The 13049-nt window shown below is 31.3% G+C and overlaps 1 protein-coding gene across 1 annotated transcript in view; it reads left to right on the top strand.

Moving 5' to 3' along the window:
* LOC145324466 (uncharacterized) overlaps positions 1 to 13049 on the top strand; it is a 129669-nt gene that overhangs the window by 24984 nt on the left and 91636 nt on the right. Inside the window, exons 3-6 of the mRNA XM_080167053.1 lie at positions 75 to 125; positions 496 to 585; positions 946 to 1090; positions 5021 to 5100. Of these exons, the coding sequence (XP_080023179.1) occupies positions 75 to 125; positions 496 to 585; positions 946 to 1090; positions 5021 to 5100 (366 nt within the window). The remainder of the gene's footprint in view (positions 1 to 74; positions 126 to 495; positions 586 to 945; positions 1091 to 5020; positions 5101 to 13049) is intronic.

Below are 13049 nucleotides of genomic sequence, written 5' to 3'. Positions count from 1 at the left end.
TTAAATGAAGTCAAGGTGTTTTATTTTCATTTTCACTGTTAATCATTTTCCCATGTATATCTATTTTTTTTTAGAAAGAGGAGGATTTGAAGGAGAGTGGAAGCATTCAATCAGAATTAACACAGGTCAGACAATAATTCAATTCTAACCAATTCAAAGTAGTTAAATGGTTGACTGTATGTTTGTTTGTGTGTAAAGCAACCAAATATTCAATAAAGATTTGAAGAAAAAAATAGTAGCGAAGCTACTCTAAAATTCACATTGTCCGGCAGTCCGTAACGCTATGGGGGAAATGGGATTTACTCAGCTCCTATAAAAGATAGAAAGCTGAAACTTTTTGACAACATTCCCATCAATAAGGATCGCAATTAACTATAAAATATCAAAATTGGCCAGACCGCTTTTTACAAGTTTTTAAGCTATTTTTAATATTCACGCGTCAAGTAGAAAATAATACAAATTTCAATAATTTTATACAAAAACTAATATGTTTAGGTTTCCACTAAATGTCAAGAGTTGGAGGAGAAGTTAGCAACATGCAGAACAGACTTAAAGGCAAAAGAGTCACTTGCTGCTACTCTTCAGGTATAAAACATAAACAAACAGTGAGGAAAATCAATGTCTTGAAAAGGTTTATTAATGATTATATAGATAGATATCTATAGATGTTTTAACAGAGGAAAAATTGTAGTCAAGTTAGGTTGCTAACAGGGAACTTATTTATTGTTCAGTTCGTTCATCCAGTTGGATGGGAGGGGATGGGGTAGAGGAGGTGAATTGGGGGGTATCGTATTTATAGCCCGCTGCAAGTTTCACTCTATTAGAGAACATGAAAATCTGGTGTGACATCCAAGTAATACTATATCTATTGGTTTATTATTGCTTTTATCAACAGAAACGAAGATAAAAATTCCCTTATTTTAAAACTAAACCTCAATTTTGTAGGGAAGGTTGGATGCGTCCAGCAAGCAGCTGGAGGCCAGCAAGCAAACCATCAAGAAGCTGGAGGCTTCTGGTGCGGACATGGTGTGTCCCCCCACCCCCACTAGGACTTCTATGACCCCACAGAAAAGAGATACTGTTAGAATAGGTTAGTTTTTGGGTTCCATAGTTTAATCTGTTTTTGCAGCACAGCTAATCTACAATTTGTATAATGTTTGGTTGTATCATCAGTAAAATAATAGAAATTAGTAAAATAATCAAGTAACTCTTAAATTTATAGCCCCTTGATGCTAGAAGTGCAAACGATATTTTTTTAATGTAGTAAAAGCAGTCATGAACAAACCGACTAGGTATGAAAAGTATTTTTACTTTTTATTTATGTGTAAACTCTCCTCTAAACCATTTAACAAATATTCGTAGGGTTGGCAATCCGCCAAATTTTTGTGGATTCGGATTCTTACAAAAATCTGCTTTAAAAAAGCGGACTAATCCGTGGATTGTGGATTCTTGTTTTCTTTTGCGGATTTTCGGATTGTGGATTGCGGATTCAAGCAATATTTTTAAAGTTCTTTTTTTAAATAAAAAATTCTAGTTCCCACAGCGGCCATTTTTATTCCTTACCTAACCTAACCTAAAATAAGCATGAAAAGCTACTGTGAAAATAAAAACAAATATTTGGATGCTACCCACCATTTTACTTGTAGTTAAGAAACAATAAAATACTTTTTTTTGGTTTTTGTCTGTCACACTTTAAATAAGTGCTACAAAAGTCATAGAAATTATCAATCCGAATCGCGGATTCTAATTCTGGGTTCAAAATTGGGCGGATTTATGAATCGGATTGCCAACCCTAATACTTAGTCTCAAAGACAAGACAGACAGTAACAGTCATAATACATCAAACTCATATATACAATTTATTTTAAACAAGGACATTAACGTTCAGAAGTAGTGTCATACAAGTAATTTCTTTTCAAAAGTACGATAAGCACTTATTTCATTTTTTTAGGTGAAATACTCAAAAACTTTTTTTTACTTTATTTTTTTCCGCTAGATCATTCAGCATTAAAATTCATCCATTTAGTCTCAGAGTTTAGAGAGACAGACATAATACATTATGAACGTATCTTTGTCTTAACACATTTATAATTAATCATAACGTTGCTGGCATAATTTATATTAAACATTATGCAAGGATGACAAAATTTGAAAGCAGGTAAGCATACATAAATAATATATACATATATTTTCTTTCGAAAGAACGATAGGTATTCACTTTAAAATATATGAGAATATTTTTTAAGTTGTTTAAAAATTGAACGAAAATGAAATCACTTTCGGACGCATTAATAATTTTTATCTTTGATGTTGCCCCAATGCTTATCAGATAGGTAATGTTTGACTATCCGCCAATCAAAGATTTCTGGAAAAAAAGCTTCTATATTTATCTTTTGCTTACAGCATAGGTGAAAAATATGGTGTTTTAGCATGTTCAAAAGTCTTTGCAATTTCTAGAATGAACATTGATATATTTAAACATTTGAAGCGTGGTTATATTTATTACTGTGGCATTTATTGACAAAATTGTCCTTGTTGAACAACGGCAAAAATAAGATACAGTAGAGCTTTATTATCAAGGCCTTAAGGTATGTTTAAAAGTTACTTCATAGTTTTGATATACTAAATTTTTTAGGCCTATATATAAACAATGTTAATAAATTAACTACTAAAACCGATACAACCAAAATATGTTCTGAAAGAAAAAAATATTGGATGTTTAGGAAAATGACTAAAGTCCTGAAAAAACATTTAGATAAAGAATATATACTGATCTTAAAGTGATATTAAGAGCAAATATATAACTTGGTCGTTATGAAGTCGTTATCGGAATAGCGTTAATGAGGTGGATTAGTTTTATGACCTAAGATACACAATTTAATGTATGTCCAGTCCATGTGGTTTAAGCAAAATATCTCGGCAACGCCTAAATATATCGATTGGGTTCTGCTTTCTAAGGAAATCTTCTTTTCATGGTTTACAGCATTATTATCCCTTGTTAGAAAAATATAAAAGGTAGGGAAATGCATGATTTATTTATATATTTAGTGCAGCAGCAGATATAATAAAATTAGAAATAAATAGATTACCAACAAAATTAAGATAAAAATATTGTTTGTTTAGAATACATTGCCATTCGAATTTTTGTTGTATTCGAACTTTTAACTTAAATTTTTTAACTTTACAAATAAATTATTAAGATGTACAATATGGCTTGAAGAAGCCATTACTTTTAATAAATCAAGTAAAAGCAATAACAATTAATGCTGCTCGTATATTAATTGACAAAATGACACACGAAGATCATGTAATTTCTTTAAAGGACGCCTGCAAGAAATAACACGCTTTAACTGCTGAAAGACTGCCACAAGAAGACCCAATACCCCAAGTTTAAAGCCTTCAGCTTCATTAACAAAAAAGTTCTAGGCATTTCAAAATAGCATTTTATGTACAATGGATTTTTTGAAAGATTTCCAATGCTCATAAAAGAAAAAACAATATTAAATTACGTCGCCTAGACACAAAATTATAACTTTATCTTTGTCATAAACTTAGATTGCCTGTAACAGATTACATTTTACAATAAAAACACCACATTTCATAGTCAAAATCTATGAAAAAAAATCTATTTAAATTGCATTTTTAAACGAAAATCATAGCGGAAACAAAGGGGTAAACTAATACAAGCTTAGCTGTGATTGGATGTTAAGCTGATTCAGCCTTCTGATTGGCTACAGTACATTCGGTACAACGCAAGTAAAACTTAATTTTTTTAATGATTTTGACTATAAAAATGGGTATTTTTATTGTAAAAATATAATTAGTTACTGGAAACCTAAATTTATGACAAAAAAAAGCTTATAATTTTGTTTCTAGGCCACGTAGTTTAATTTCAAAGTTTTCAACATGAGCATTGCAATTCTTTCAAAATTTTCATTGTACAAAATGTCATTTTAAAATGCTTAGAACTTTTTTGTTATAGAAGCAGAACGCTTCAAATTTGGGGTATTTGGTCTACTTGTGGCAGTCTTTCAGCAGTTAAAGCGTGGTACTTCTTGCAGGCTTCCTTGCTTCCTTTAAATGTAATTTTTTTCATTGGACAATTTCTCTTCCCCCAAAATAGATAAGAAGCTCCACTGAAAAGCAAGGTTTGGAAGCCGCGCCTCAGCCGCGCATAAGCCTCAGTTTTAAACCTGCTTGTGAGCATAAAAAGAAATTTCAGAAAGAAGGATTGTCTGCTAAAGAGCAGTTTTATACATCCAGCTGAATTTTATAGTGATAACATGAAGATTTCACTGAGGCTTACACGCGGCTTACGCGCTGCTTCCGATCCCTGCTGAAAAGGATAACCACTCGATAGAAAAAAACTAAACACAAATTTAAAATCAAAAGCAATGATATATTTAAAACTAATTTATTTTATTGATGAAATATCTTATTACTCTATTCCTTTTCTTTTAAAACTGCAGCGTTGCACCAACTTTTTAAAAGTTGCACAAAGGAACTATAATTATACATTTTAAGGCATATATATTTTTATATAAAAAAGACACGTGTTAAATGTTTTCTTTTATTTCTGTAAATTAATGAAAAAGGTTTCCTAAGTTGAAATGGCATACAATGTTTTTTTTCTTCTGCCAATTATGTTAAAAATGCGGTGTTGCTTTTGTGAGAATATACCAAAGCAAATTAAAACTTTTAACGTCTTTCACATAGTGACTAAGTATACCACAATAGACAAGCGAAGTAAGCAACCTTAGTTAAAGAGTAGCTTCTATACTTTAAGTATAGATAAAACTGGATGATGACTACCTTTTGGGAAGTATGTAAATTTGGGCTATCATGTTGATACCGAAAGTTGTAGAATCTCATCATTCGTTGTCAATTGTTAAACTTTTCAACTAATACTTTTAATCTACAAAAGTGGTGAGTTTTTTTATTATCATTGGGTAAATATCCCTTCCCCCTTTAGATCCCTGACAAATGTTAACTGGAATCAACTAACTAATTCATATTTTAGGATTGAGTGTTGATTATTCTGCAGAAGAAAAGATTGAACAACTCGAGAAAAGTCTGGCCCAGAGAGATCAAGAAATAAAGGTGATTTTATTTTATTTGTAGCAAGGTACATATATGTTCAATGGAGTGGAGGTTTCTAATGGCTTGGATGTGGTTTTAGGCTAATCCAAGGGAGTCATAAATATACGACTAAATATAATAAAAGAGGCTAGGTATTTTCAAAAAAATTTGGATCTACTGCAGTTCACGGTAAATTTAGCTGGTAACGAATATTGTCAAAAATCTATTAATTTTAAAGGCTACTAGCTGCCAAACTGCTAAACGTACAGAGCATGCCCGCACACTGTTTTAAGCGGCATAAGAAGGCCTACAAATAATCTAAAATAGCCATAAATCAATGATGCATAATTATCTCGCAGTGCAGAGAAATGCGCGAAAAAGGCCTATTTTGCGTGTTTTTTCTTCAGTGAAGCTTTCCCTGTGCATCATTGGATCTTGGCTATTCCAGATTATTTGTAGGCCTTCTTATACCACTTAAAATGGTTTGGGGGTATGATCTATACGTTCAGCCGTTTGGCAGCTAGCAGCCTTTAAAATTCATAGATTTTTGGCAATATTCGTAACCAGCAATATTTTACCGTGAACTGCAGTAGATCCAAAATTTTTTTTAGAAATCTTATTTCATTTAATATTTTTGTTAATGAACTAACGAACTGACTAGATATAGAGTATAGGAACACTACATATATAAAAGTATATTCATTATATTATTCTTCAAAAACTATAATTATGAAAAGACGTAAGCAGCTATTTCAAAAGATTTTCTCTAAGTATTGATAATTAATAAAAATAATTCCATTATATAAAGATATGATTTTTAATTAAAGATTATAAAAATAGGTGGGTATTTTTCTCGTATTTATTCGAATCCGGTGGATAGGAACCGGTTCTCATCCATACGAAAAAACTATGTCTAGCATCGTATTATATTCAGTTTTCTACGAATATAGAAATGTACAATCATAAGATTAAAACTGGTTTTTTTAGCCGGTGCCTTCGGCACCACGGGGCTAAAAAAACTAGTTTTAATCTTATAATTGTACATTCTATATCCGCGGAAAGCCGTTTATAATACGATACGAGAAATAACTATTCTTAATATTACTCTATTTATGAATGATTAAAAAACATTGATGATAACAAACAGTAATAGCGAAGCAAATACATAAAACTTAGGTTTAAGAAACAGATCTATTGTATATATACAGACAAATACCTCCCTTCACTTTTCAAAGGCCTCTTTCGTCTGCTTCTAAATAATTTTCTACTACTTAGCTGTGTTAATATAAGCGATGCCATTGGTTGATTTTCAATGACCCAATAGGAAGGTTGCACAAGACGATTGCGACGCGATGGGGAGATACAGTTATTTAACTCTTTCTCCCTCTAGTTTTTTACTCTAATGTTTAAGAACAAAACTAGAGACTTAAAGAATAAACCAGTTAATCCCCTATTCTCCAAAGATTTCCCTTATAGCGTAATGAGAAGATAATAAAGTGAGGTAAAGAGTAGCTGCTCATTTCTGAGGGGTAATCACAATTGACGGATGGAATTATAGAGTAGTTTTACATCTAAAATACTTAAAATTTTGGGTATATACAATATACATGTTTTTATATTTCCTGTGCATTTTTTTTAAGTTGACAAAATGCGATGGTAATACTTGTATTTTGCTAATATGTACTTTCTAATTAAGTATGCAAAATAATCATACAACCTGTTTCCTAAGGAAAATTCAAAATCGTATTTTATAAAGATAATCGTGTTTTATGAATTATTTACTTAAATGGAAAGTGGTCTTCATCTACTAATGTTCATTTGATCTTAAAGATGCTAACACAAATTTAAGATGTTATCTATTCTTGTTTACCTTACTCTTCTTTTTCCTTTGAAAATTCAGCTAGTATTATTTTGTGGTGTTAGACAAAAGAGAAAAGTTTTTATAGTTTTCCTAAAATGCATGTAACTGCACAATTTCAAACAAAATATTTACATGGTATACTCAAGCTCAATTTTATTAGTAGCATAGCTGCTTATAATGTCCATTAAATAATTTACTGAATATAATTAGAGCTCATGATGACTGCATAATCATCACTTTAAATTAGTTTAGTAGGTTCCACACCAAACATAGGAGTAGAAAAACATCGGAGTGGACAAACGCAGGAGTCCCAAACGTCGGAGTGGGGCAAACGTCGGAGTGGACAAACACAGGAGTCCCATATTCTTTTCTTCAATTTTATATTTTTTTCTTCCAATTTTGGACTTTTTTTCAATTTTGAATTTTTTATACAAACCTTAGAATATGTAAAATAAAGAAAGCATAGCACTCTGTATGCTCTGTTCTAGTTTTTTTCTCACACCAACTGAATTTTAATCCATAAAGATTCGGAGTCAATCAGTAAATTGGTTCCTAATTGTTTTGCCCATATTAGCCTGATCTAAGTTGAAGGGGAGAGGCCTTAATCCAGCATTTTCCCTTGAGGATAAACTGGACTAACCTATAAAATCCCACCATAAATAAATAAAGGGAAATTACACTGTCACATGAATCACCCCCTTCTTTGTTACATTTATTTTCTAGTGTCCTAACATGTCTGAATCCTTCTCTAATGCGCCCAAAAATACTATTGATATAGTAAAATCGACATAAATCTTTATTATTTCAGTAACAACCTAGGGATATTAAACATTGAGATAAATTGATGTACATCCCCAAAGGTGGTAAACAAAATTACCTCTTCTGTAAATAAGAATGATTGGTTGAATAGTTTGGACACTGCTAGTCAATCAAGATTTATAAAAGTACCCAACGTTTTAAAGCCAACCTATAAGAGAACATGCTTGTAACAGTTTAAGTAACATTGTAGTTTTCAATTCAATGTCCCCTCCCTCTATTAGCTTAGAATGTTTTTTCTTTGTTGAATAGTTGGATAATAGATATATAGTATAGATGTATAACAAGACATCTACCTGGATGCCCCTGTTAAGGACTTTTTTTCATTTGCTAGCAAATTTCTTTCTGCCAAAGTGTAGTGACTGGCTGTGTTAATATTCCCGTCGCTATTCGTTGATTTACAAAGACCACTTGAAAGTCGGCCCAGAGTCCTTGGGAAGTGGACATACAGTTATTGAATCCCTTCACTTCAGTAATACTAGTAATACTCTAGTAATACTAATATACTGTTAAGGACTTTTTTCATTTGCTAGCAAATTGCTTTCTGCTATTTTGTAGCAACTGGCTGTGTTAATATTCCCGTCGCTATTCGTTGATTTTCAATGACCAATTGAAAGTCGGCCCAGGGTCCTTGGGAAGGAGACATACAGTTATTGAATCCCTTCACCTCCAGTAATACTAGTAAAAGTTGGATAATATGAGTGTAATGGAAATTGCTTAAAATTGTGTTCCCACTTGATTTCCTCCTCAATCTGTCTAATATTAGATTGGACACTGTCCAACACAGTTTGGATAACACCAGGGATTCAGGGATATGAATATTGATAATAAATTATTTTTACACCAAATTTTTATATAGTAAACCTGATTTTGGTACCTAGTTTATGAATTATACACTAGGCATAAATTGGGATGTAAATAATTTTATCTATGGATGTCCTCTCACTTCCTGGAGAACAGAAAAGTTACAAAATGATTCTGAGATAAAGATATAGGCATTCTAAGTAATCTCTAGGGGATAGAAACTCAACAAAGTTTTATTTTGGTGTACCCAAATAAGATCTAGTGTATTTATGGTTATGAGTTGTACCTGTTTATTGGCTAAGACATCCTAAGAAATATTGGCGTTATCCTCTTAGAAATTTTTTAAAAATTTTTTCTCAATTCCCCCCCCCCCCCCCCCCCCCCCCCCCCGACTACCAACAAACAACTATTTTAGGTTAGGTTAGGTTTTAGGCTAGGGAGCCGAGTGCTGCGGCCAGAGTTCATAGTTCGCTGTCGGGGGGGTACTCAAATTTTCAATATTGAAAAAAAAATTCTAAGAAGATAATACCGAAATATTATTAAATGTTAACATGATTCAATATGAATGAACATTGCAGGTTCAGTATACTAATTTAGCTAATCCTTATATTCAGTATAGAAAAGGGGCTTTTTTTGAATTAAGCCTTTCTCTAATGGCACAGTTTTAACAAATTAAATGTTTGAGTAAGGTTCTTTGCCGCATAGTTTTTTTTACATTTACTTAAATGTTGCATCAATAAATTTCATTACTTACCTACCTAAGCTTGATCTTTAAAGCTTGGTTTAGATCGGGGCGCGCCAAAATTTCAGCCAATCACAGCGCTGCATTTTGAAAATGCGAGTTATAGAGCAGATGCACCTTTGTCAGGGAAATCTTCTTAAGAAATCGCATTGGTCTTATTTTATTTAGAAGTTGAAAAATCTCAATATCCACCAGTCATCATGGTTTGGTCGTTCACACAAACGGACATATTGAGCTTAAAGAACCATATCTAAAAGAAAAGGGATAGAAAAATAAAATAAATATGTATATGTAATGACGTCACAATTCCATGTTGATGAAAAAAACCTGAGAATAATGCAGTCAAAAAAAGAAGAGGAAATCTGTGTGTGCAGGTTGCATAAATCAGAGACAGTGACATGTATTTTGTAAACAATAAGATGACCAGAAAAGACAAAACAAAATTTGCATTGATAACAAACTCTTTTAGACAAACATGAACTAACTTATAATTACTTTTTTTCTAGAACTAATGTTAAAGCAGGGGTAGAGGTTCTTTTTCCTTCTCCCTTTAGCAAAGCAGCGTATAGTGGATTTTAATTGACCAATTTTAACTGTATACTGTTGCTATCATTGGTCATTTTATTGGTTGACGTCATTTTTTATTAGGCACTATAAGCTGCTAATTCCCTTTGGCTTTTTGATATTGGTTAACCTTCCCTCCTTCAATATTCAATTTAAAGTTTTCTCATAAATTATAATCAGCGGTTACACAGACCAATGATAAGCTTGCATACCATTACAACTCATGAGTTTATTTCTTCTGGTTAATATTTATAAGTCAATCTTTATCTGGCCCTGACTAGTAATTTACATGAAAACCTTTGTCCCCTGTCCCACACATAAAATATTAAATGAAGTGCAAATAATATGCACATTGTTGCAACTTTCTTTCCTTTTATCATCATTCTAATGTGACTCATATAGTCATCCTATCACATTATATAACACAACAGTAGCATTCATGCATATTCTTAATTTTGATGTTACACATGGGGTTTAAGCCATTCTGAGAACAGCCACCAAATTTTGGGCACTTTGACAGGATCACTTGGACACTTGCACCAAATTTATCTCAAATTTTACATCTGCAATCACACATTGATTTTTATACAGGGTGAGACTAAATTTTGTTCACCTGTTATGTTTACACAGGGTGCTCTGAAAATTTTAGTCAGTTTATCTGTTATTTTATTCCCCCCGAGTTTACTACTTAACTGGTTTAAAGATGAATAATAGTATGAGCTTCTAGCATAGAAATTCTTATTTTCCTAAACTTAAAAAAAAACACTTTTTTTGTACCTAATATTTATTGAAGTTGTTTTTACTGTTTCAAACAATTTTAATTTACCTATGATAGTTTTATGGGTATACTTATTGTTATGGAGATTGCCTTTAAATAACATATTTGTATTACATAAGTCAAATTGAAAAATTCAATTGGTATTTGAAATATTACAGCACCACTTTGATACATAACATGGGCAGCAAAGTATTTTTCATACATTATAATTCAAGTTTTGAGTCAAGAGTTTGCCTTATAATTTTACCACCTTAAAATTGTATAAAGAAGTTGTGTCATTATTGATAGATAGATTTATTCTTGTAGGAATTTTACATAGTATCACATTACGATAAAAGCCTTCTTGTATTGATATTCAATTGTTTTAAACATATGATAATTATGAAATTGCGTAAAAGTGCAGCAAACTCACATTATATCTGTCTGACGTCATTTTTGCTGTTTACACAGTACAATTTCATGTAATGTATTAAAAATACATAAAGTTCCTTTTCTTCTTTTAAGCAAAGAGGTTTGAGTAGATAAGTGCACATTACTAAAATCCAAAGAGTAAACAAAAAAGACAAGATTTTAATCTTGAGAGTAATTGAAAGTAAGAGGATTTTTTTGCAGACTGATGGCCATGACATATTTTGTAATAAACTTTTGAATTTTAAGTTTAATTGAAACAAAAAATTTAAAGTAGTAAAAAAGAATTTAACTATAGACTATGTCAAATTGAAATGAGATGAAAGGAAAAGGTGGAAGTTTGCATGTGTGTTTGAGAGAGAAAAGAAGAGAGAAAAAAAGAAGTTTGCAGTGTTTTTTAGTTGCATTTTCCTGATCTACATAATTTATTCAGTGCTCTCAAAGGCCACCAGGGTTGGGAATAAGTAGTTTAAAAAATAAAAATACAGCACATTCAAGATTCAAGTATATATTTGTTTAGGGTTTATTAAGATATAAAAATAGTGTCCTAACCTTTATCTTTATATTCTTTAAGTGCTAACAGTCTAATATTTATATATTGTCTAATTTAGTAAGAGGATAACTATAGAAAGGCACACCTAAATCTTTGTCTATGAAAAGCATCAAAAGTCAAAATTTTACAAACAGTTAACCTCCCCATATAAAGCACTAATATACTTCAAAAATCTAAATAATTTGTTTTTTTTTCTTTAGTATATGTATCATTGTCCCTGCATTTGACTGAACACAAGGTAGAAAAACAAATTTGGATATTCACGTGGTTAATCCATTTGAATAGTACATTTTTTTTTGTATGACTGTTTTAATAGTTTAAATCTTTTAAATATCTAAAATTTATAAAGATTATACACAAATTCAGTTTTTTCCTTTTTTATGATTGAGATAATTTGCTGAAAACATCTAAAAAAAATTCTGAAATACACTTAATGAAGAAAATAAGATATTAAGGATTAATTTCTGACAGGAATAAGTGGGTTAAATAAGACAATACCTTTAATTCAATAAAAAAAACACTGTATAAAGTATGATGCAAAAGCATGTAAATTCAGGTTCTTAAATCTCCTTTCGTATAAACCTTCAATATTTTTATTTTCAGTTTTGATTTTAAAAAGATTATCTGAAATATGTCATTGCAATTTTATCTGGATTTTATAGAAAATGTTACATAATCTATCCATTCTAATACCATCTACTCAATGTTGGTTTGAAAGTTGTGCCAATAAGAGACACCTTACAGCCAAATAAATTATCATTTTCTGCAAATATTCAATATTTCTAGAGATACAGGGATAGTCAAATGGACGAAAAATTAAACCCCAACCAAAGAATTATTTATACGTGAAATATTTAGGTATGTTTAGGGATTGGGATACGGCTAATAGCGTGCGGCAAGGGGGTTTCAATTAACTGCTTGATATTAAAATTTGGGAGAACTGCCTTCCCCGTTTTTGTCCCCACCTAAAGGTTCATATTGATACTCCCCTGTGTTAAAAACCTGTGCACGCCACAGGATAAGGCAATAGAGGATGAATTAAAATAAACCAAATTACTACATGTATAGAATACAATTATTATTGGAAAAGATTAAACACAGCAAATTTTTTTTACAGACAATTGAGATTCAATATTAAACACAAAAATTTTTTTAGCAATCAACCGTAAAACAATCTAGAGGTCATTAGTATAATGTCCTAATCTCCCTTGGAATTAGAAAAGGGAAGGGTTGTACACTCTTAAAATATCATTTTCTTTCCCTCCCTGAAACTATGTGAGCAAATCTGTGTAGAAATTGTACATGTATTCATAAGTAGATGGATGGTATTTGTGGCTGGCATAACCCTGTAACATTTATCTTTCTTTGTGGGTTTACATTTTATTTGTCACATTTATATATTTCTTGCCACAGTAGCTGTACCTTTTGAGCTTTTCTTCCGTTT

The sequence above is a fragment of the Acartia tonsa genome, chromosome 7, assembly GCF_053477335.1.
Source record: "Acartia tonsa isolate MP-2025a chromosome 7, ASM5347733v1, whole genome shotgun sequence".
Lineage (NCBI taxonomy): Eukaryota > Metazoa > Arthropoda > Copepoda > Calanoida > Acartiidae > Acartia > Acartia tonsa.
The sequence above is the reverse complement of the archived record's forward strand: the minus strand, read 5'-3'. Positions and strand labels throughout refer to the sequence as shown.